Source organism: Stereum hirsutum, assembly GCF_000264905.1.
Source record: "Stereum hirsutum FP-91666 SS1 unplaced genomic scaffold STEHIscaffold_23, whole genome shotgun sequence".
Lineage (NCBI taxonomy): Eukaryota > Fungi > Basidiomycota > Agaricomycetes > Russulales > Stereaceae > Stereum > Stereum hirsutum.
Genome location: NW_006763153.1, coordinates 214,566 through 238,873, shown reverse-complemented (window position 1 = coordinate 238,873; position 24,308 = coordinate 214,566). Strand labels below are relative to the sequence as shown.

Genomic DNA, 24,308 nt, shown 5'->3' with positions numbered 1-24,308 from the left:
TATATGCTATCCTCCTCACTCAGTCTGCTCGACGACAAAGACAGGTGAATAAATAGTGTACGGAAATTCCTTCGGAGTACTTGGTACGTGATATGATCCTTCTTTCATACTCTACTTCTCATCTCCCTTCCACAATATTTCGGTCTTTCAATAGCCAATGATCCCAGTTCGAACCTCGATTCTCTATTCTTCGCAACGGCATCGATCGAAATCTTCAACGAGCGCCTCCACGGCACTCGTGTTCGATGTTCCTGACTATCGAGTTTCGATTAGCGCAACTAACCGGGTTTGAGTTCGGTGATGCAAATACCTTCTTTGATCGAATTTGAGGTTCAGGGAATCCCTTGTCGAATGCCCTTTTCCTACATTGAGCTGAAGCCGAGGTAGGTTGGGTCACGAAAGACGTATGAACAATTCATGAGTAATTGTGCCCTTCAAAGGGGGCCAAGAGACTACTCACCGGTTTTGGTCCCCGGGAATGCATGTTTCGGTTCTCCTCAACGTCTTTAACCTCAAGATCAACTCCCTGATCATCCTCTTCATCTCGTTCGTAGTCTTCACCAAACCTGCGTTGTCACCCTTAAGCACATCCCGTTCCCTCTTTACAGTTCTTGCCTCGACTATCAACCTATCACTCTCGCGATTCAACGTCGCTATGGTATCCTCCCATTCACCTTGCCCTCCACCCATACTCATCATATCCCCCAGATCGTCGTCTGCCACTCTTTTTCTCTTCTGTCGCCTTCTCGAGCCGTATCTTTGACTTTTCGATCTGATGATCCAGGTTCTCTTCAATCTTGCTTGCCCGTGCCTCCGTATTTGCTCTCCACGCGATCCGCCCGCTCCTCCAGACGTTCCTTCTCCGCCCTCACCTTGTTATTTTCTTTCTTCAACATGCGTATCTCCAATTTTAAACATTCAACAACCTCCTCTGCCTCTTCGACCTCCTCTCTAAGCATATCGGCATCTCCTACTGCTTCTTCTAGGTCCCATTCCAAACGGCCATTTTCCTCCATCACGTCTGAGAACAGCTCCTCTTATTCTCTCTTGAACACGTTCCTCACCAAGTAACGCTTCTTCCATTGTTCAGTGCTCAGTTCAATGTCATCCCCGACATCGACATCCGTCTTCTCCTCTGTGTCGTCCTCTTCCCCACCTTCATTACCCTTCTCTGAAGACTTCTCAGTATCCGAACCGTTCATCTCTTCGTCTGTGCCCCCTTGCGCCGGAGTTTCCTCTGACTCTGACTCTTTACACCCGCCACATCCCCGTCCTCAATTCCATCGAGGCCTTGAACCGACATATCATCAAACAGACCGCCTTCATCGTTCTCGACCTCTATATCGCTCATTTCCAAATCCTGGGGAGATTTCGACGGGTGGCGCAACGCGATGTGTCCGGGGAGGTCATGAAAGGGGCGGATGCCTGGTCGTGGGTGGTGAAGGACGTGCTTGCGATGGCTTCGGAAGAGATGTCGATATCGTAGGAGGACATCGTGAATTGATTTGAAGCAGGGTGATTGTGACGGGCAGTGGATGTGGTAAGATGTATGAGACGGTAGAGATGGTATTGGAGGAGAGGGTCAACGAGATCGGAGCTGGTGTGCGTAGATGAACGTTGAATGTACGGTTCATTGGGTGGCGTATCAGGACGCTTGTGAGCGAATGCGGAAAGAACTTTCGAGACGTGTTCAAAGTCGTGTATCATTATCGATGGGAAATGTATCTGTACTCGCGACCATAGGATTGGTGCGTATGTGCTTGTTCTCTACCCTCGCTTCGCCCAGGCTTCGTACAGGTGGCGTTAGATGCGATCAGACTCTTCGGCGTCTGATTCAAAATCCAACGTAGTCTGCCTTTCGAGCGCATGTATGCATGCTCCTTGAATGCCTCTTTCACCTTCATTCTCTTCGACGTCGATGACGAGTAAGAACCTGGGCCACTTAGACTGGGTGGCGCAAACGATTAGATAAGATCCCACGGGCATCAATTGTCCATCCCGATCATCCCACCACTGGCACAGGACGTCTCGACTCTACCGCGCTAGCCTAGCACCTCGCACAGCTCTTTGTCTACTCGGGCTCTTCGTTCACACTACCCCACATCTGCTTACTCCACATACTCTATAAGTTATTACCTGGCGATTCTCTCCGTTGTGCTTGGCTGGCTGCGTTCTCGTGCATCTATCTCACATCGATCCCACTTTCGCGCGTCAACTGCTCTATCCCCGTCATGTCCAATGAAGACAACCTACGCTACTCTACGGAAGAAACTCGAAGCCGAGAAGGAGAAGATGAAGGCGGAGGTGGAGACAGCGAGGGAGGGCACGCCAACGACGGACGCGGGGCGAAACTCGGAAGAGAGGACGAAGAGGGAAGGGAAGAGGAGGATGAAAGCTGTAGTGGAGATCCCGTTGAAGCCTGCGAAAGTGAGTGGTGAGATGGCCGTGGGGTCGTGGACGGAGGCGAAGAGAAGGGCGGCGGATGAGAGCGAACTGGTGAAGTTGAGAGTGCAGGAGAGGATCGAGTTGGACAATCAGGTGAAAGAATTAGATAAACTGAGTCTGGACGTTAGCATGGCCGATGGGATGGCTCTCCGGCAGAACGACAGGGCTAAGGACGAGCGGCTGCGCGAGTATGAGGCTCGCTTGGCGTCCGCGTACGAGCAGGGGAAACATCTCAGCCAGCAGATAGACCGGTTGGAGGCCGAGAATGAAGAGCTCGTTGACCGGTACAGTGGAGGTGGGTCAAAGCGACGGCGTTTTTATACGCCAGAGCACTCGGAATATGGTTATGTGAGTGGTTCTAACGGCTTCGTCGTACGCAAACCACCTGATTTTTCGCATCCACAGCGTCCTAGGGACAGATAGCGACATGCTCGCGAACTTGCTGTCAAGAACACAAGGGCGCATCCGTTTTAGGTCAGAATTCGTGCCCTGTTATATACCTCTCACCACTCACTCGTCCCACGTTATAGACCCGTCATCTCCGACCATTTTAGCCAGCAGGCTACCCATCGTCGCCCGAAAATCACGGTATCGGTTCGCCGCTAGAGGTGATACGTTGTTCATGCTTTCTTTTCGCTCAGATGCGTTTCTCGCTCGGTAGTTCTCGTCGCATGCCCTATTCTGCTCAGGTGGCCTCCGCGTTCTTTACGGGGAACTACCTACAGGCCATCGGTCCCTGTACAATAAGGGCACACTTTCAAGCAGTGGAATTGAGATGAATTATGTTGTGAATGCGCCTCTTGACGATCTGCGTGTCTCCTACTCCTTTTGCGCTAACGTCGCATAAGTCAACCCATCCATCAACAACTTTATTAGACAGTTTAGGATGTGGCTATCGTGCGCACTGTCGTATTACCCCTTCTCAGGGCTACTAATCTCATGATAGTTACACCTGAATAGTAACGCCGTGCACTGATTAAAATCGTAGCCCTTGCATGAGTATATATATCCCATCATCCATGCTGGTCTTCGCGACCTACCATGGCTAGTCATGATATTCATCTTAATATCATCTCCGATCCTCAGCATCATTTTACCTGGAACTTCTCTTGCTGCTTCCTCCACACGATCTCCTACCCTGTGGACCACGACCGATCTCCGTAGCTTCAGCAACTGAACTTGGGCCTATCACTTGCAGAACAGCTATATGCCAGGTGCGTCCTTGTGCCTTCAGCTTTATGTTCGCAACATTATCAATGGGTCTCAGCTCGCGACAACGGTCAAAGCGCCTACATCAACGACTTGTCCTATTGGTTCTTCGACGACACCGAACTCACAAACAACTTGTACGCGTTCATCTTTGATCGTTATAGAGTATCCGTATAATATACTCACAACAGGTCTGCACTTTATTTAGCCTGTCGAAGACGGTAACGGGCGACCTCGGCGCGTCATATTCTCCAAAGCACAGATTGGACGACTACGACCAACACCGGAAGTGTTCCGAGCCTTACCGTCCCTGCGACCAAAGCCGAGACAGCCTTTCAAAACGCTCACTCCTCCTCGATGGGCCGATGCACTGGGACAACCGACGCCTTCCGCAACCGATCCCGATAGCAATCGAACCCTCATCGGCTATAGCAAAAGCTGTCGTGCGTCGGAGGGGTCTTCGTACGCTAGTACCGCGCTGATGGGGGAGACGCTGGGTTGGTTTTTTTTGAGGCCGACTTGTCGTATGGGTTTGGACGGAGGGTGATGCCGAGTACGGGAGAGTCGACGGCGTGGAGGATCCGAGCTTATTCGGAGGGGCGGATGATGTCAGTTTTACGACGGGCGCAGTGGTTTATGATGGGTATGTGTATTTGTACGGAAGAGGGGATATTTTGCATGGTTCTTTCTTGGCGAAGGTGTGTTAATTTTTTAACTATCTGCTTTTGCGCATGGGGACTGACTTGATTGACGTCTAGGCTCCAATCGACGATTTCAACAATCTTTCAGCCTGGACATATTGGGACGGGAGCTCTTACCAGTCGGATGTCAGTAACGTGAAGGGGACGATGTGAGTGATAACTTCTAAGATCACTAATTCCTTCAATGACCTTGAGTTCTACAGAACTCCTGGCGCCGCAGGGAACAATGTCTTCTACAGCTCCGCGCTCGGCGGTTTCTATAACGTCTTCATGCCCTACGGGCCCAATACTGCCTACATGCAATCCGCATCCGCCCAGGAAGGTCCTTGGTCCTGTAAGTCTCGCCAGTTGCTCCGCCAGAAGTTCTTTGGTGATCGATGTACTTACGGCTATATGTTTATGATACATAGCGGACATCGAGCTCTTCACATCCGTCACTGCCAACGGTGATACGAACTAGGCGTGCTATGCACACCCGGAGTACGTCTCTACGGACGGTTTGACGCAGTATATTTCGTAGTATCAGCCGGGTTCGGGTGCTCAGCGGCTGGCGAAGGTCGTACTGCAATGAGCATTCTTATTTTGGCTGTGTAATTCGTTTGCGCGGGTCTCCGAACCTTGGACTCCCTGTCCGGTCAGTAAGCCAACGCTTCGTGACCACATGTGTGCATCGGAACCTCCTCTGTTTATTGGATAATATTCTATTCCTTCTTCCTCACTTATCGCTCGCATCATCTATATGCCACCAGTGGAACTAACCAGCACTTATATCTGTGTTATAGATCTAACACTACTGCTGTCAGCATGTACGTGGAGGCATATCTTCACAAGACTTTGAGCATAACTCCATGGTCGATGTGGGTTTGTACAGGTGAGCTTTTCAGTTACGAGATGAGGCCAATGAAGCCTAACATCGATGACGATCGTCTTCAAAGATCGGTTGGATGGAACTTTCACCATTTGCGCTTCCGAGATGGGTCGAGATATCCTGCCCGTCGTCCCTCATAAACTCTCATGTTAATACTCTCGCTCCTACAGAAGATCCGTAACGTATGTATGATCTAGAAGTCTCGACACTTCTTTTCCACCGTATACATGATGTTGTATCTATTTCTTCCAGTAAATGTTTAGCGTAGGTCTGCAAACGCCCACAGGTTTCCTCTCGTGCTAACAATTCTCAGAACAACTCTATGCTCCACCGTATGACGCAGAATGTACTCTGGCGCCTTTCCACCCCAAAAGTTGACGACTGGAGACATCTACCGTTCCTGCCCAAGCTCATCACCATCGGCGGTCCAATCTATGTCTTCGTCCACCGGTGTAGCCGCGCCTGCGGCTGCGACTGTATCCACCCACGACGAAACACTGCCGGTCATCGTAGGAGAGTGTTGTAGACCACCGTCTCCCAACAATGCGGATCCTTCGTCCAAAGAGTCTAAATGATGGCTGTGCTTGGAGTCCGAGCCGGGATCAGTGTCGGTACTCTTGCCCGTGTCATCGCTCGCGTATGAGGAAGCCGCCAGATGGTTGAGCTGAAGGTGAAGCACAGGACTAGTGCCAGGAGTCTGGGTGATTGTGGAGGGGGAGTTCAAAGGGGAGAAGAAGTTAGGTGTAGATGAATGGTCGAACATAATATTGTGATTAGGGATAGGAGGAGGGAAGGTAGGCTCCGTTGTTGAAGACGGATCAAAATGCCTTAGCGGTACTATAGCAGGGCGGTGAGGGTCTGCATCGCTTGGTGTCCATTGCCATAGGTCTGTCAGGTACATCGCTAGGTCCGTGGCGTCACAGGTCTTTCTCGTGAGCGGTTAAAGATTTATTAGGCAGGAAAGGCCTGCGTATACGACGTTCGGGATTGCAGCGAGGAGGTAGAGGACAGGGAATGCGCCATTACTTATCATGGTGGCGTCATCGTTCTCCAGGCGAGGGACGTATTCTGACGTATTCCTTAGCCGAATACGACCAGTGAACGTCGAAAGGATTCACAACCTGTTTAGTGGCGTGAAGAGTTCACGCTAAGGGAATCAACTCACCCGAAACACGCGATGATTTGGGCGGCCAACGTCGAGGCCGTCGCTTGCAATTCTACACTTTCGATAAGCGAACCATTCCTCCTCAGCATACATCCATTCATAAAGGACCTCTAGAGTGGGGAAGAACGTCCAGTGGCGATTGTCGAATTGTTTGTGAAGAGATTGGTCAACTATCCGTGCTACGCTCACTAGGTCAGCCAGGGTTAGCGATGATAGTACAGCGAGGCTCAAACTAGTACTGACGGGGAACAATGTTCTCATACGAAGTTATCGTCATGTCGGTACGACACAGTCTTAGGGTGAGCATCCTCTTCAACTGCATATGAACGGGCAACATTAATACAAATAGACAAGGCAAGACCATCGCTCCGCTCCGGTATTGCTTCTTCTTCGTTCTCGTAGGCACACGGGCTCTATTTTTTCATTACCCACCCACCCTCTTCCCTTTTTTATTGGTTTCTGTTCTATCTTTCTCTGCCCTGTGCCATGTTCCTAATCTGCATAACTCCCAGGCTGCGTGGTCGCGCTCCTTCTTTGTTCAAAAGTATCTTTACGCTTCGCTTTGGTCTCTTGCCCTTACTTTGCCGTCGTTTACAGTTGTTATGGCGTGGCTTCTTAATCGGGTCTGCACGGTCGTGTGGCCCCTCTCAAAAGTGGTGTGTTTCTTTCGTACTTACTGATTCGTCTTGTTTTTGTACGAACTTACCCTCACCTCAAAAGTACCTGCCTGGTTTTCGAGCTTCGGTCCTCTCTTCTGAATTTTTAACTTTCTTGTTTATTATCATTTTCTTTTTCGGGTCTCGCATCGTACGTACCTCGTCCGTTTGTAACCCGCCCTCGTCCCGTCCGTCTTGCTCCAATCCCATGCCCGGCCGGGCTTCTTTTCGGGCGCCCCCTCTGGTACTCCCACACGTGTGCTACGAGCCGCCTTCGTCAATTGGATCTGGAGAACACATATCACCTTTGTCCAGGTGAGTTCGGATGTTAATACAGCGCCAAACAAATACCTGGTCAGGCCCGGGCCCTCCAGTGTTGATGGGCGAAGATGGGTGTTTTGCTAGAGGGATTGGGCCGGAATATTAAGTACTACTAATGTGATGTTGCTGCTGCTGATCGCACGCGAGGGGGGCAACTTTATTTGTGTGCGTGCTGAAAAGGTGGTGTTACAAAGGCGAATCCACAAGAGGGACTACTAACAGTAAGCGAGAGAGTGCGTGTATTGTGATGCGAGAGGATGTACCACACAAGCAAGAAAGCAAGAAGAACGGAGAAGTGATGAGGGACACGGGCTGGCATGCAACAGAGCAAAACATCGACGAGATGACAACAAGAAAGACGGACACGAAACCCAGCGGTGGCAAAGCAAAACGACGAAAAAAAAACGAAACGAAACGGCGACGACGCAAGACAACGAGAACCAAACAGAACGCAGGAAGATGGGAAACGGTGTCCGGGACCACCCAAACGGCAAGAAATCGGAAGAGACAGTTGGAAGGAGAGAGCGAAAGGAGAAAAATGAAACCGAAGAAAAACTGCTGCTGCCGATGTGGGTTTTTACTTTCCTCGTGACGGCGCTCCTCTGACCCCATGCACCCCCGGACTCGGGACTTCGTGTCAAGTCATGATGACCTGCTCCACATATGCCATATCGACGGCGTCCTTCGGAAACTGAGGCGGCAAGCCCCCAAAGTTTGCGAGGACGAGGCGGCGAAGGGGAGGAAAATCGGCCAAGTGCCGATGCCTCAGGGTTCTCCATATGCGCTGGAGGTAGTGGAGGGGTTCGATGCGCAAGGGGGTATTTTGGTGGATGGGCTTAGGCACCCAGGTGACGATGAGGGTCTCCAGGAGGGGAAAAGGGAGCGAGTGGGCGTCTCCTGGTTCTGTGGGTCGCCCAAGGAGTGAGAGGGCATCGTACATGGGGTCCTCCAGGCTCAGTGTGGTCACGTCAGGGAATCTGGCTGCTGTTTGCAGCCATATCGTGGAGAGATGGCCTGGTAAGTCCTTGTCCGTGAAGGGCACATTGACCATGTCCCGTCCGAGCCGGAGGTGGCGAGGCGACGGCATTTCCGCGGGCCACATCATGCTCCACATCGATGGGGCCCACTGAGGTACTGCCTGCAACATCGGACACTTGAATGCGAAGAAGAAGAGGAGGTCGTCCTTCTCTGGGGTCCAATATATGCTCGAGTCGTCGGTGGCGGTGCCCAGTCGCCCGCATTCGATGGAGATGGTCTCCGAGTTGCGGTAGCCCTGTTCCAGCCCGATACTGACGTATTCGAACGGTAAGAGGTCGGCCGCGCGCTGGAACAAGAGGCTCAGCGCGTGCACGTGCTGTTGGTGCAAGATGGGAGAGAGGGAGACGGAGGAGGTGGTCACCATGATACTCTTGAAGCTGCTGGATTGAAAGAAGGGCGAGATGGTGAGGCGGTGGAGCATGTCCATGGGAATCTCCTGCACCGAGAACAGACCGACATTGGCCACCGTGGGCGTTTGGTCCAGCGGGACGATATGGTGAGCGGGCTCGGGCTCGGGATCGACATCCAGATCGAATAGGAAGTTCCGCCAGCCGATGGTGCACATGAGGTTGGATACCTTGAAGATCACGGGGGAGTGATCGATAATTTTCATGAAGGCCTCTTTAGGGATGTTGAGCATGCCGAGCGTGTGTACCGACGGGTTCAGGAGGAGGTTGTGGCGTGGCGGGAGGTAAAACGGTGCATTGACAATGACCTCTTTCAAGTTCGGGGCGCCGAGGGAGAGAAAGTCGCCGGGGACGACAATAAACGAGAGTCGATAGTCTGCCATGCACTCGGGGTACGAGGACAGGTGGAAGAGCTTCAGGGCGTCAGACTGGCACTCGCCCAGAGCGGAGAGCAGCTTGGTATCCCTACACCCCGTGACGGCCCATCCAGAGGACATGGAGAGGATGCGGAGGTCGGTGGTGCGGCCGATGGCCTGCGTGATCGCTGCAATCGTGTCATCCCATTCCCGAATGTCCCAGGGCCATATTTCGAGCTTGAGCGGATGCTCTCCAGACCTCTCGATGTAGTGTGTGGTCCACCGGCCTGACACCTCGCCTGAGACGTCTGCCCAAATAGGTTGGTAGCTCGTCGCCACCGCCCGCCAGCGTTTGTTCACGTGGGTCAAGGCGACGGGGGTAGGCAGGGCGGAAGTGTGGTCCGGTGCGCCTGAGGCGCCGGGAATGGTGAAGGTGGTGGCTCCGTGGCAGGCGTGTCGAAAGATCTGACAGAGGAGCTCCTTGGGGATTAGCTCGATCTTGCCTGGCTGATGGGAAGGAGGGAAGGGGACGACTGAGGACGAAGGGGCTGGAGCCTTGAAGATGTTGAAGAGAAGAAACGTCAAGCACGAGGAGGAAAAGAAGTTGAGAAATGATAAGGACAAAAGTCGGGCATCAGTGTGACGGTACGAGACTCGATCGCCCGAAACACACGCACCTCAAGCGCATGGGCCGGTCCCTCTTCCTGTGGCTCTTTCGACGAGTTTCCTCTCTTTTGGGCTCGCGTTTTCATGTCTTTTGAAACTGGACAGGTTGCAGCCACGGCGAGTGGAGATGGAAGCGGATGGAGAATGACTGAAGACTCCGAATGGTGGACGAATGGACCAACAAGTGAAAGAAAGCCAGAGGGAGCGGAATTGAAAGCAAGAGAAAGCGGGACAGAGCGAGAGAAACGGACGGTTTGCGAGACAGAGCAAGAGAGAGAGAGAGACGGTGCGAGTCAGAGATAGAGAGAAGACGGTGAACGAGACGGTGAAGTTCGACCCGGCAGTGGCCGGCCGCGGCCCGGGGCCACATTTCCTGCAGACGCAGCACACAATCCTCTTTTCTCGTCCTGTTCGACACACGTATAGTTTGTTAGCACACAGAATGGAACTGAAAAGACGAAAGCAGCAAGAACGTACCTGGTCCATCGACCACGTGAAACAGCCTGGAGAACAACAGCGAAGGTTCAATCTGATTGGAGGAATGCGATTGAGGCCTATACTTACCAGCCATCGACTGTGACTTGGCATAGGCGGCTTTATCGCCGAGTGAATACGTATCTATAAACGCAATACTTCCTCAGAATCAACTCCCAAGCATGCAAGACGAGAACGTACCATCGTACGTGACCACCGTGCTCTCCGACGTGTCATACAAGAACTATACGTCCGAATGCGCAAATCAGTATTTCGACCGCCTGCAATGAGACCAGTCGCGACTCACCGGTGTATCGCTACAGTCATCCCAGGCTATCAACGCATCTCATCAGCACACATCCTAAGACCTTGACCCGACCTGGAGAGACGAAGAACACAGGAGGAGAAAACGCACCCATAGTGAACCCCCCATCCTGTCCATAAGCCCCATCCGAGCCGAGGACCAGAGCGCCCGAACTGACGATATTGGTGAACGGGATCTGCTGCCCGTACCAGCTCGTCAAATCCACATCTTGTGCTTTCACCTTCCCATCCACTCCCTTCGCCCCGGTCAACCCATTAACGCCACTAGTTGGATGGCTCGGCCTCGCATTCCTTGCTCTCGGCGCCACCTTCGCATCCCCATTCCCTTGAGCAGCAGAAGAAGACGAAGGGGGCAACAAGGACCCGGTCAGACCGGTCTTCGTGCTGTCGCTCACGTATCCATATAAAGGTAGCCCAAGGAGAACTTTGGATGCGGGCATGCCAGCGGAGGTCCATTGGAGGAACGCAGCTTCGGCGTAGTAATTCGGGAGGGAGGATGTTCCGCATAGGTCGCCTGTGAGCGTGAACAAGGTAGATTGGAGCGCATCAGTTCAGTTGGAAGAGTAAGGAGATGAAGATTGAAAGTAAGGCGCACCGAGGGGCGCGTTTGGGCCTGGTGTGCTCGACGATTGAAAGATGTCGTAGTTCCTGCAGATACCGCACCAAGTTTGATTAGTACCTGGCACTTCCATCACACACAAACGAATCGTCCAAGAAGTGTGGATTTGACGGTAGGGATTTTTTCGAAAGGGTTAACATAGCCATGGGTAGAGATGCGAAGAGACGTACATTATATTCACATAAGTCATCTGCGCCGCATAACTCGAGACATCCGTCAACGGGTTTTCGTCCGAGCCCGACCAAGGCAGATCCGTCACTGCTGCTGAAATGATCGCCGAAGAGCTTATCCATGCCATTTTTCGTCAGTCCAAAAGTGCGCGAGTCAAAGAGTTACGGTAAAGGTGTGGGATGGGTACGAGGAGGGGAAAATATCGGTGTAATATGTGGAAAGCTTAGAGTGAAAGCGGATGTAAAGAGCAACGAAGGTGTACGCACCGAGTTTGGAACGAAGAGAAGTGAAGAAGGAAAGAAGGTTGGCGGAGTCGGACGAGGAGAAGGGATTTCCTGCGCCGGTTGAGTTGGGGTATTCCTAGTAGATTTGCGCACAAAATCGAATGGGCTGTCCAAGATTCATTCTCTGCGGAGGAGAGGTATTACCCAGTCGATGTCGATGCCTAAAAGTCAGATAGATAGATGCGTCGTCGGTTCTCTGGAGGCGTAAGGGGAAAATACGCGGTGGGTTACGTATGTGGCATGGGTGAAGTCATATGGCAAAAAGATGGAGAGGCGTATGTCATGGGAGTAGTATAAAAGGGTATGATGAGATTAAATGGAGATGTATAAGCATATACGTACCGGAAAGCCCATAAGTGCTCACAGCGCTCGAAAGCGCATTGATGAACGCCGTACGGTTCACGGAGGATGACATCGCCTGGCTGTATGCACAACGCGCACACATATATCGTGGGCCACGGTGAGGTTGTGAATGCCGATAACGAAAAAGGAACGCTCTCGGCAATGAACCTGAACCAATACGACCCACTCCAACCTAAACACAAACAAATCATCAGCCGACTTCTCCAAATCGCACAAACGCTATCAGGAATTCGTAGTGCAAGACGTACTTCCGGCCGAAAGAACGATCTTCGTCCCAGCCCCACTGCTATTCGCAGAGCTCACGAGCCGTTGAAGGAGAGCCTGAGAACCGGAGTCCCAGGTAAGGGTCGAAGACGAGTTGGGCGTGGCAAAGGCTGTTATGAAGTAATGCAGTTGAGACGATAAGTCTATGCTTGAGAGATGCAAAACAAGAGGTGAAGCAGCGCACCATATAAGAGGATATCGAACTTCGAATAGTCAATATTCTCTGGGGCGATCGTATCTTCGGCCTAATCTACTAAAAGCACAGAGCATCAGTGTGATCTTTTACAGGCTTCGGAGCATGGATTGAATAACATACCAGGATAATAAGAGGCGGCGATGAACGTTGCCTCCCTCTTCGCTTCTCCCTCTCCGGTCTTAGCCGCACCATTCGCATCCGCCTTCAACATCTCGGCCTTCAACTCCAGCTCCTTCTTCCTCGTCATCGTACTCGGCAACGCATCTTCCAAATCAAACCTTTCGTCTGGTCTCTCCCCTTCTGTGCCCTGACCGTCACCAACAGCGAGGAACTCTCGAAGGGAAGGGAGATCGCGGTACTCGGGGGAGGAGACGAGATAGGAGAGATATGCCGAGAGACCAGCTTTGCGTTCTGAGATGAGGGAATCATCGACACAGGCGGAGGGAATGAAGGTCGTGACGAGGATCCTCTTTGGAGGGAGCGATATGGGTGGTCGTGTGGCGAAGGAGGAGTGTAAGGCAAGAAACTAGTTGTATGAGGGAGTCAAACCGGTCAGTTCGTCACGTGTGGTTTCATTTCAATGATGCAGGATTTTATTGGGATGTGGAGAGGGTGTCGACGGCGGTGAAGGACAGGAGGGAAATATGAGGAATGGAGAACCTGCATCAGAATAGCGCTTCTGCACCACCCTTAGTTCGGTACCGTCTCCTTCGACTTCCACCGAATAAAGCACATGCGGCATCGGCGACGACGCAGTCGTATGACTCTTGATGGATACGGTGGACAGAGACATCGTCGGTGGACTGTGAGGTTAACGTCTATCACTGGGATGCGCGGTGGAGCCTAAGGACGGGAATGGGTGTCGAAAGGCCAAGTACAGAGGATAAAAGTCAGTAGACAGCCTTTTATACGCATCTCAGGGACAAGGGTCAGGAACTCGTATGAAGATATGTATGTCGCGTGGTGGGCGTTGTACTTATTCGAACCTAGCAGGGGGCTGCTCAATTCTAAAATCAGCTCGAGCAGCTCGAGCAAGCCCTCATATCGTATATTGCGTCTCATATTAGGACCTTCCGAATGCGTTGTCGGACGCGACGACGTGCGGGACGGGAATAGTCGTATTTGAGCGGATGAAGTTCACAGTGGCGGCTTCAGACGCGACGTCGTCCCTGCCGATCTTGAGGATGAGGTCGAAGGGGAAGCGTTTGATTACACCTCTATTTCTGCAAAGCACGAGGGATCGTACCAGCCTCGTATAGCGATGTATGTCTTGATCATTAGGGCAATAAGCATCTTGACACTATAAGATACCAATGGAAAGAAAGAAGGTATCTCGACCGGGAGTTAGTGGAGGTCAGTTGTGGCGTTGCGCACCCTAACCTTGCATTATGGTTTCGGTCCGCCCTCTGCAACGTTGTCTCCATGTCTTTACTCGTTCTTTGCAGTACCTATGACCTTCAACACCCCCGTCGCAATACCGAAGCTCACACCTCATCTGGGGCTTCGTAGATATAACCCGCCCCTAGAATTCTCAAAGACTTGGGTACTACGAAACTGTATAGGCGATGTTGGGTAGGCCAGCTTCCGGTGCGCTGTGATCCCCATCTTCGAGTGTATTCCAACTACTCACAGATGCATAAATATATCATCGTTGTCCCTGTGTCAAATCTATGAAGAATTACTCATGATCAACCCAGCGTAAAGTGATGGATCTAGTGGGTGACTTTCCGTAGGGAGTTTGTGCACGTTCTAGAGGCCTAGAACACAGAAAAGAGGCTCAGGTCGAGTTTTGATTGGCTGAGAGCCTTGTATTTGTGCTTCTGTGCATCAAGAAACGCTCCTAGACTGCTACGGAAAGTCACCCAGTGGTATGTACAATGTAAACGACTCTTCGAACATCCTCGATTGCGGATCTCGGGCTGACACGATGCGATGGCAGTCACCCATGGGTTTTCTTAACGAGCGTCGTTGAAAGTCCCACCTCATTTGGTTTATTAATGGACAGTGTTGGTGATGTATTTCACCTTTCGCCACGAGTCTATTCACATCGTCATGCGAGCACAACAGATTGGGCTCTGTCTTCACTAGCCTGTGACCCTCGTCTTGACGCTTTCACTAAAAGCTATACGCCAAACTATTCACCATGTGGAGGAGTGGACGCTATTTCCCCCACAGGCAGCAAAGCTCCGGCGACGAATGTTGACGCTGTTATTCGTCCTCTGAAAGTGTGCTTACAACTATGATGAAACTCTACGTTCTCTTCTGTTTCCTTCGGCTTCGGTTACTTTCACGAGCGGGATGTTGTGCTCACAGCCAGGGGTCTTACGATTTGCAAGTAATTTTGTGCTGTTTCGCCGGGCCTAGCAGTGCAAGGCTATTCTTCTATGAGCGACTGTGGCCCTAGCGCCCAGGACAGACGCTCTTTGTTCTATTTGAAGCATACTGCCCACACGTCTTCCCGTCCCGCCCCCGGGGTCTCGAGCACACACACACAGAGTCTTACGATCTGCATTTGTCGTACATACGTGTCTGTTGCATAAACCGAGTGGACTACAACTCCCGATGCAAACAGTGCGCCAACGTTGTGAGAGGCCGAAGAACTCGTCATTTTTGACCAGTAAAGGCGTCGCAACTCCCCGTTTTACTATTCTTCCCATGAACGGAACAAACTGGCATAGTCATCGTATCACTCATATAGGTCAGAGCTGTAAAGTCAACCCCGCTGGCGGTGTGGCGACCAGTCACTTCCTATACTATCTGCTTGCTTGTAAGTAGTTACCTCGTGTTAACCACATCCAACAGCCAGTATCATAGCGTAGTGTCGTAATCGAGTCTTTGCTATCATAAGTGGGTCTTGTCGGGTGAGTCTGATAAATCGGTAATAGGAGAGTGCAAGTACCGTAGCATGGCCCATTGTTATTAGGGTCCCGTTGCCACAACTTGCACTAAATATCTCGACTACCGAGATCCATTATGTGTGCCAACTTTCATGAAGTATCGTGAAGTCTCGATCACTGAGATCCTCGACGACAAGCACTATGTCTTCACGTAGAACGAGTCGACCACGCAATTCCGTCTTCTGTTTTCGGGTTTGTACTCTCCCTTCAATAGCAAGCAGTACATGCCATGCTATATTCACCATCTCCTCCTAATCGAGATCGTACAACGCGTGGAACGAGTACGATGCGGGTCATCCTCGGTGACGATGAATCCTGTGGCGACGGGCTGAGAGCTCCCAGGAAGTGAGAGGGGCAGCGAATGGAGTCGACGATCGCACGTACGATCCATAAACTGCACCGTATCGCACACACACTAACGAAAGCAAACACAGACCTCTTTGGCAAGGCAAAAAAAGGGCGGTCAGACAGGAGACTACCTTGCTTACCGGCTACGATCCTGCATAGCTTAAGTCCGGGGTAACGTACCACTGGGTCGTCCAACCGTAGAGCGCGCGAGGGATATTCAGTATCTTTATCGGCATCACGCGTAAGGAGATACAGACGAGGCGAAAGTGATGCTTATCGAGGACGCAAACCACCAAAGTTACGAACCAAGTGCTTCTGCGAATCAAATATGGCAAGCTATAACGGGTGGCGACTATGGGCAGCGGGCTTCAAACGGGTGTCCCAGCCGATGATTCGCCTTGGAGTCAGACTACGCCGAAAGATGGCCCATAAGCGATAAAAGGGAATATGTGAGGTTTCCTTTCCGTGACAGAGTAGACCATGTTTGAACCAATGTACATCGCGTTTTCCCGATGTACATTCAAGAAACCATGATGAATAAATGTTGGAGTTCAGAGTTGCCGAGGTATAAATTCAGTGTAGACTCAATGTACACTCAGGGTCAGTCATTCACTGTATCAGGCATACTAGTGGGCTGAGAATGCCTGTATATGCTAGAGGATCTGCCATGGGTATCCGAATGTTCTCTTTGAACTGTCCCAGAGAGCTGGGAGGTGACGATCGTGGCAACACACAACTATCAAGCGACAAATATGCAGAGGCCCCTGCCTGTGGCGGGGTGGTCGTGCCTGTGAGGGTCTATGAGAGTCATCCAGTGTGGCCCGGATGCTAAATCAGAATATACATTCATGGGCGCACGAATGAAAGCCCAATGAATATTCAATGTACATACAATCGAGGAGGGCACAATCCAAATTAACAACTTTAAAATGGTAATGATAAAATGTACCGATTCACACTGGATCAAACATAGTCTAGTAGCAGGTGAGGTGTGGAAATGCGAGAAAGTTCGAAGGGGCGATGTCGTCGCTTGTGACGGTGGATGCGCTTTGATTTATGACGGGTTAAGGGATATATAACACGGGCGGAGACTTATCCCTCGGTTAGACCGACATGCAGTAAGATCCATGCTCGCGCACGAATAAAGTGACGAAGAGAAATGTTAGGAGAGAATTACATCCTGAACGAGAGCATTATCGAGAGGGAACGTGGGTGACATGAAATGGGAGATGTCAGATCTATGGGCTGAGCGGATATATCGCATGCGTGTAGTCGTGATGCATCCCGAAGAAAGCTGTTCACGAGGAGGACGAGTCTAGCGAGCTTAAGACGAAGTAAACATCAACAACGGTCGTGCTGTAGTCCCGCAAACGAGGACGATACAAACGAGGAAAGTAAACGAATGCGAAAAATAAACGCGCGTCCGGCCCCAGATATCACAGGCACGATCACAGATGATGGTCCTGCAGAGTAGGTGATATATCCCAGCAGGACGGGTCGTCGAGCAGGAAGTTCGCCAGCCTAAAGCTTAGAGGGTGAGCGTTTCTCGCGGCAGCTTCGATGTTTCATCGTTTGATGAGACGGCTGTTGGAGGATGTGGGAGCAGAAAGGGAAGGGGAGGTGGTTCGGAGGGTAGAACGGATGGGGAGCAGGGGTGACAGCATCAGGGAGCTCGAGGTTAAAAAGGGTGCGTGGCGTTGAATCGAGGGTAGACAGAAGAGTCAAAGCTGAGTAGATAGGTTACATAGCCATTCTTAATGTTCAGGACGTAGCAGCGGTAGCGGGAGAGGAGAGGAGGGAACGAGGAGAGGAACGAGGAAAGAGAATGGTGGCGTGGCAAAGAGTGACAGGGAATTTGAAATGGCAATCAGACTGGGGGAGCGCCACCTTCGGCAGCAGCCACCTTGCTTGGTAAATAACTTGCACAAGCACTTCTGGTCTGCTCTATACCACATGTTCCTGAACGGGATCGGAAGTGCTTACGCCGTGCCCGGCGAGCCCAATCATTGTCAACATTCTGCGAACCAGTCAAGTTGACTGAAGATTCCTTCAAGGCAAAGCACAGGCCGATGAACCTAAATGTCAAGGCAGCGAACGGTATGGGCCTCATTGCGTCCGACGGAAAGTTATCCGTCTAGCGCGAGACTGATTCATGATTATGGTCAATGTTATTATAGCAGTTTCATTTGGAGGCCCCGTCATTTTGTGCTGTACAACGAGTCGCAAAGCCATATATTTAAACTGCCGCCGTTAATTATCAACAACCCAGTTCAGAGCATCAACGCCTGCACATGAATCGCTGCAATCACATCCGAGGGTAGCGGTCAGACCCTCTGCGACGCCACACACTGGTGCCACATAATAAGTCCGCTGTTTGTCCATGTTTATCTCCGGGTCGATTCTTTACGGGGGTAGGATGGACCTTCAAGCAAGGTAAAGCACGTGCGGACTAGCGCCCATCGTGCTCATTGTTCTTTTCGTCCTCCAGCCACTCCTCCTCTCTTCTCCTCATTGCCTTGACTCTCGATTGCACACAATAGGGGAGTGTTGATTACTGACTGGACGTAATTCCAGTCTAACCATCGCAATCTTAACCGACATCAATCTAGTCGTACCTACAGAAGTAACTACAAAGCTCACCCAAATCCTTGTCCTAGGAGACAACGAGATCGGTTCAAAGTATGTTATTTGTCAATGTTATGGTTGCATAGACGCTCAATGGATGAATACAGTGCACAAAAGGCGGTCAACGAGAGGCCTGCGCAGACGCCCGAGGTCTACGTCCTCGCACTGACTCAGTTCGCCACTCGCGCAGATACCGAGGTCGTAAGTCTTATCTGCGCTTCATCGTTGAAAGTCTACTGAATTACTAGTAGATGAGATCCTTCTCGCTCGTCCTTATCCGCCCGGCTCCGTCCCCTTCGCCCCACAAACCACACGCGTCCTCCCACCTCACCCTCTACGACCATCTCTCATCCCAAACCCTAACCACCCTCGAACGTCTTCTCCTCCACTCACTCGCACACGAACCCTCCTCCGTCGTCCGCCGCAAATGCGTAGACACCGTCTCCGATCTAGCGAACAACTCCATGGCCAGAGGAAGGCCGTGGCACGCGCTTTAGGCCCAGGCGTTCCAGATGACGAACTCAAGCGAACCTGGGCAGAGGCAGAGCGCGTTTAGCGTGTTTGGCGGATGTCCGAACCTGGTGTTGGATTTGCAGACGGAGGCGGTGGTCGAAGTCTTTGGAAGGGGATTGCAGGATCCGCAGAGTGTCGATGTGAGTGCTCTACCCACTCTTTTTATTCTTGAAATTCCATGGACGATTGGGGCATGCCGTCTGTGGTAGCCATTCCCGTCTTGGTCTGATGGCGTTATCACGCCGTCGCCACATCTCGATGTGCTCGTTCTACTTTATTTTTCTTCTCACTTTGCCCATTTATAACCACCGTGTTGCATACGTTCTAACCGTTATCCTTACCATAGGTTCGCCATGCAGCCCTCATAGGCTCCGTCTCTTACCTCTCCGCCCTCTCGCCACATTCCCTCCCTCACGCCCTCAAACTGATGTACCCCATCCTCGACACCCTCCCCTCTCTCCCCGCCTCCCAACTCCCTCGGTACGTCTCTTACGCTCCTCCCTCACTCTCTTCTCACTGACAGCTTCCACTATATCGTCCATATCTCGTCCAACGCCACCGCCACAACAGGTTCTTAAACACCCTAACCCCACTCGCCACCTCTTCTCCCTCCCTCTTCGCACCCCATCTCCCCGCCCTCCTTCGATGGCTTCCAGGTCTCATCCTCCCCAGTGCCGACCCAGGCCCCACACCCACCGTCGCCCGTCCCTTCCCCTCCTCTTCTTCCGGCCCTTCCTCCGGCGCATTCACGTTCCCACCCTCCCCCTCCCATCTCTCTCCCCACTCGCACTCCTCCGGTGCCGAAGACGACCCCCAAGACGAACAGGATCTCGAAGCGGAGAAGGTGAGGAAGGCGGCGCTGGAGTTTATGATCAGCTTGAGCGAGGCGAAACCGGGGATGGTGAGGAGGACGGAGGGATGGGTCCAGCTTTTGGTTAGGGGGTGGTTGGGCGGGATGGAGGGAATCGATGTGAGGGAGGAGGAGTTGAGCGGGTGGTTGGAGGCTGATGTGAGTTTTCTCTTCTTTTTCGTTGATGGGTCTCCTTGTGGATGCAGTGTTGCTACGTCCCCAGGTTTGGTTGGAGTGGCGAGAAGAAGGTTCGGTGCACTGGTCCAGGGGTTTCGTATGTCCCGGAGGTGGCATACGAAAGTTCGCCCTCACACCACGAGGCGCTCCCTCCGATTCCTAGGTCATTCATCCCGTCATTTGTGCCCCGATCAGCTTAAGTCAACACAAACTTAGGATGGCAGGTTGTCCTTTGAGAAGAAATGTGGCGGGTGCTCGAGAGGGGCTGGAAACAGGATGGAGAGGCGAGGAGGAGGCGGAAGAGAGTCGTGTTGCTCTCTGAAGATGCGGTGACTGTTGCGGGTACGAGTTTGAGTGCCACAAGTCAATGTGGACCGAGATTGAATGGGAAGAATATATATAATTTTTGTTTTGGTACTGTCTGTACAGATGACTCTTGCTCTCCCCTGACCCGCACATTCGGCCATAATGCGAACAGGCCTCTCGTCATACGTGTATCGAACGATCTAGTGTAGCTCGGCACCAACACATCTTCGTTCAGTCAGCCAAAGCCCGCCCCTCACCCCGATACCGCTCACATTCCAGAACTGCCAGTCCAACTTGTGCTCCAGTTCGATGCGGAATCAGAATCTACGGCAATGAGAATGGAGATGAAGAAAGCACTCACCGATCAATTTTTGCCGGCCGCACGCAAGGTGCTACCACCCGTGTTTTGCCTCTTTGATGGTGGCGTCGGAGAGGATGGAGTGGCGTACGAACCCGTGCTTGACGATACTCTATCAGGAGATAACTCCCATAGTGTGTTCGTCGGAGTCGAGTCTTCAACGACTGCGAGACCTCGAGCAAGCCCCTCGATGCGCTGGAGGTCGTTCTTGCGTCTTTCAACCTCCTTGTTAGACGCACCAGCCTGTGTCCTGCTGGTCGGCCCCTCCAATAGGGCCACTTCAATTTTCATCCTCTCGTCGTCGATGAGCTTGATGACTTGATCATGAATTATGCCGGGCGCAACGTGGTCCAACGTGTGATATCCAAATCGAATGACGTTCCACCACTCCACGACCAAATTCCCTAGGTCTGCGAAGTATGGATGGAAGCAAGGCGTGATAATCTGATCGAGCTCGCGAGGATTTTCGAACAATCGGCGTTTATTGGCTAAAAGGGTATCGTTGTCGCCCGCTTCGAACAAGCACCCAACTATGCGGTGGAGCTTGTTCACATCATTCTGGTCGGGGGCGTTTGGCTGCAGCTCATCGCGACGCTCTCCGCCAGGACCGCTTCGGGTAAGACAAAGGTAGAGGAGAACCCAGAAGAAGGATTCGAGGTCATGAATGGCGCTGTGGACGACGGGTCCATCCTCTCGTAGCTGGCTGACAGTAAAATACTTGGAATTGCCTAAGATTTCAGCGCTCATGAAGGCCTTTGTACCCTGCGATCCAATATTCAGTATACATAGATAATTACCAAAGGACTCTACACCTACAGTTCGCTCGAAGTTGATCGTGGAGCGTAGTTGCCAATCCGGAAATTGACGCTGAGATAATCATGTCAATAAGCTAGCTCGAAGTTTCGATGATGAACTCACTGTGCATTCACGCAATCGGAGATCCTGTACAGAAAGCTACAGGAGGACCATTAGCATATGGTCCTTGATGACAGACGATATTGGATGCTTTACCGTCTGGGAGGTCGGTGTGGGCGACAACGGCCATATCTTCAGGGCACAATCAATGTATGCTAAAGCGAGGCCAATATGATCGCGACAACGAGTGATGAGTCCGGCGGCAGCGCAACGCTCAATTTGTATGCTATGTTTCCTCCGGGTGTAATAAATCAAATCATTTGTGGCACGGTCTACCTCCTCTTGGTTATCGTTCGGGACCGTGACGGGAAGTGCAACTCGTTCTGCTGTTTTCTTCGCATAGTCAAGGTCGATGATACATCCCTTCGTCTTCTGCACGTCGTTATCGACTGGACAGATGAGGACGTTGCCGATGCTCACGTCGCGGTGAAGTACCCCGTGGAACCAGAGATCGCTGTGCCCTACACCGACGTCGCGTTAGTGATGTGAGTGCACTCCTACGGAGAAAAACAGCATACCTTTGACGGCGTCGCGGATCGTTGTCAGTAGTTCCGGGATGTCTTTGAAGAACTTGATGGGCCAACCGTAGGTTCGCATCAAGGTATGCGTCCGAACGCGGTCAACGGGCCATAAGTCCGAGTCGCGCCCACCAATGCCGTCGATGAAACGTTCTTTCCCGACCGAGATGATGAAGACGTACTTCTCATCGTCGTCAATTTCGGCGACCGGTTTTCTCTTCTTCGACGAGGCCGAAGTCAGCTCGCCCGCTGACGACCCGATGTGCTTCCGGTTGATGATCGATACGACCTTCACGTTCCGACGAATGCACTCAGACGTGCTATCGACTATACCGTTGATAGAGGCCTCCGCGGAGAATACAATATCGCACACCCAATCACTTGCTATATCCTGAAGAAAGTCGCTTTCCGGTGAAGCTGTGCGAGGTCGCCAACTTTGCTTTAAGACATAGAACTGTTGATGACATGGGGTAAGTGATGGTGGGAGGAAGAACGAAGAAAGCGCACGTCTGGCTTACTTCCATGGTCCCTTTCTTCACTACCCGCCAAACCAGAGTAGCCCGACCGGACATTTCCGCTGCACGTACAGTGCTCAGAGCCTGCAAGCTGATATACCATTCCCCGCGTATGCGTATAGCCCATCTAGTGTTATATAAGCTCGAACTGAAGTCCTTGATCGTGACGGACCCGTCGGTGGGCGAGACTAGTTGGTCCTCCTGGGTCCGATAGATCTTCATATTCGGATCCCAGCCGAGGCGTGAAGGCTCGAGGCAGGATAACGCCATGATGACTTGGATAAATTTCTTGGGTTCCTGGATCAGAGGTCCAGAAAAGACGTCGCATAAGTGATGAGTGCGAAGGAATAATAGTAATTGGAGTGGCACACCGCATGAATGTCAATGAGCTTATTCGTCCCTAGGATACCGGCCCTATCACAAAGCCAGACGGACAGTTTGCTCTCGCAGAGGAGAAGCCCGGGAACAAAACGGCGGTCCAGCTGCTCCTGGAGAACTAAGCGCATGTATCCACAGAGCTGGGTGAGACCTTCCGTCAAGTTCTCTATGCTCTCTGTCGGCTTCAACTCTGCAGGCGTATGCACGCGTGTCCACCATACCCTTATCTTCTCCGTGAGCTTTTCTAACTAGAGAACCCGATACCGAGTCACTGGTAAGGCCAGGGATCTGAGCGTGAAAGAATCATACCAAGGCTTTCTTCTTCTCAGAATGGACCTTACTGCCCTGATCCCGCAGCTCTCTCATCTCTTGCTCCCACTCCCGATATGCGCTCTGAGCTGCGTTGTTTCCGAGTGCGGCTACGAGATCTGGGCGAACTGGCGGAGCAGTTTGGCGGTCGTAAGATTCCGGAGCCTTGTCGACATCCTCCGGCCAGTATGTGTCCGCGGTCTCGAGTTTAATCCCGAGCTCGGTGCATGCTTTGAATATCGTGGTCGCGATCTGGACAAATGGACCGTAAAGGCGCTTCTCGGGGCCAACAGTCTTCGGAAATGCGTCCCAGCGATTCGAAACGTAAGTACCATTATTGAGGAGTCGCTCGAAGACCCGATCGGTATCAGGGGAAGGGATATATAGGATGTTCTGGAGAAAATCGTCGGTGGCAGCCAGGCGGACGTCCGAGCCAAGATCGCTCTGAAGCATGTCCTTCAAGTCAGAGCGAGAGCTTTGGTGATTGGTCCGAACAGCACTAGCGTGTGTCACCAAAGTATCAGGTCTCCACGGGATGTTACTAGCATAGCTAGGTGCCATGATGGCGGGGAGAGGGCACACCTTTCAGTCGCCACTGCTGGCGTCTTTGACACGGTGGCAGTCACTTGATATCGATGGAATCCGATACACGAGTATATATGAATAGACTGCGTTCACGTGAGGATGTGTGCTCCTCAGGACTGTTGAGCCCGATTCAGAGGGGGTACAGGGTTTTGCATAAGAAACCGGAATGTCACGCGTAGAAAAATCCTGTGTGCCTGAACCAAACAAAGCCATAAACGGCAGCCTTTCTCGGCATTCCTCGCGTGTGGCACCAGCGAGGTATGCCTAGGTATGCCCCTGTTCAGTGTTCTTGAGCATACCGACGTTGCACGCCCTTCATCCCATTGAGAGGTGCTCAGCAGGTTTGAATTTGTGATCATATTCATTGCTACTGAAGTACATATCAGATAAGTTCAAAAGACCCAATATAATAGAGCCCGACGAGACAATCCCTCAACATAACAGGCGCAGATGTGCGGGCTGCCATTCCACACGACTCGAGGCTCGA

General features: G+C 51.9%; 5 protein-coding genes across 5 annotated transcripts; 2 read left to right on the top strand and 3 right to left on the bottom strand.

Annotated features, from left to right (window-relative positions):
- Window positions 1–183: 183 nt before the first annotated feature.
- STEHIDRAFT_116276 (uncharacterized protein) lies at window positions 184–1,202 on the bottom strand (the record flags this gene model as incomplete). The annotated part of the gene is made up of 5 exons (XM_007311048.1): window positions 184–255; window positions 284–362; window positions 461–872; window positions 917–1,010; window positions 1,065–1,202. 5 exons carry the CDS (start codon window positions 1,200–1,202, stop codon window positions 184–186), a joined length of 795 nt encoding a protein of 264 aa, XP_007311110.1.
- A 1,036-nt stretch (window positions 1,203–2,238) lies between these two features.
- On the top strand, window positions 2,239–4,815 carry STEHIDRAFT_116275 (uncharacterized protein; the record flags this gene model as incomplete). The annotated part of the gene is made up of 9 exons (XM_007311047.1): window positions 2,239–2,793; window positions 3,644–3,659; window positions 3,713–3,819; window positions 3,863–4,097; window positions 4,168–4,297; window positions 4,319–4,352; window positions 4,413–4,504; window positions 4,559–4,689; window positions 4,766–4,815. The coding sequence occupies 9 exons, from the start codon at window positions 2,239–2,241 to the stop codon at window positions 4,813–4,815; spliced, it is 1,350 nt and encodes a 449-aa protein (XP_007311109.1).
- A 5,029-nt stretch (window positions 4,816–9,844) lies between these two features.
- Window positions 9,845–13,320, bottom strand: STEHIDRAFT_69091 (glycoside hydrolase; the record flags this gene model as incomplete). Its single annotated transcript, XM_007311003.1, has 15 exons — window positions 9,845–10,335; window positions 10,397–10,450; window positions 10,508–10,550; window positions 10,614–10,639; window positions 10,722–11,144; window positions 11,226–11,278; window positions 11,420–11,533; window positions 11,683–11,780; window positions 11,849–11,865; window positions 12,047–12,126; window positions 12,215–12,239; window positions 12,316–12,441; window positions 12,516–12,569; window positions 12,648–13,053; window positions 13,216–13,320. 15 exons carry the CDS (start codon window positions 13,318–13,320, stop codon window positions 9,845–9,847), a joined length of 2,115 nt encoding a protein of 704 aa, XP_007311065.1.
- A 4,832-nt stretch (window positions 13,321–18,152) lies between these two features.
- STEHIDRAFT_163352 (uncharacterized protein) lies at window positions 18,153–20,100 on the top strand (the record flags this gene model as incomplete). Its single annotated transcript, XM_007311046.1, has 8 exons — window positions 18,153–18,205; window positions 18,347–18,451; window positions 18,505–18,598; window positions 18,649–18,828; window positions 18,895–19,050; window positions 19,257–19,390; window positions 19,481–19,919; window positions 19,984–20,100. The coding sequence occupies 8 exons, from the start codon at window positions 18,153–18,155 to the stop codon at window positions 20,098–20,100; spliced, it is 1,278 nt and encodes a 425-aa protein (XP_007311108.1).
- Window positions 20,101–20,607: 507 nt separating this feature from the next.
- Window positions 20,608–23,797, bottom strand: STEHIDRAFT_116273 (uncharacterized protein; the record flags this gene model as incomplete). Its single annotated transcript, XM_007311045.1, has 8 exons — window positions 20,608–21,363; window positions 21,418–21,468; window positions 21,520–21,555; window positions 21,613–21,977; window positions 22,035–22,488; window positions 22,553–22,846; window positions 22,921–23,175; window positions 23,237–23,797. The coding sequence occupies 8 exons, from the start codon at window positions 23,795–23,797 to the stop codon at window positions 20,608–20,610; spliced, it is 2,772 nt and encodes a 923-aa protein (XP_007311107.1).
- Window positions 23,798–24,308: the final 511 nt, after the last annotated feature.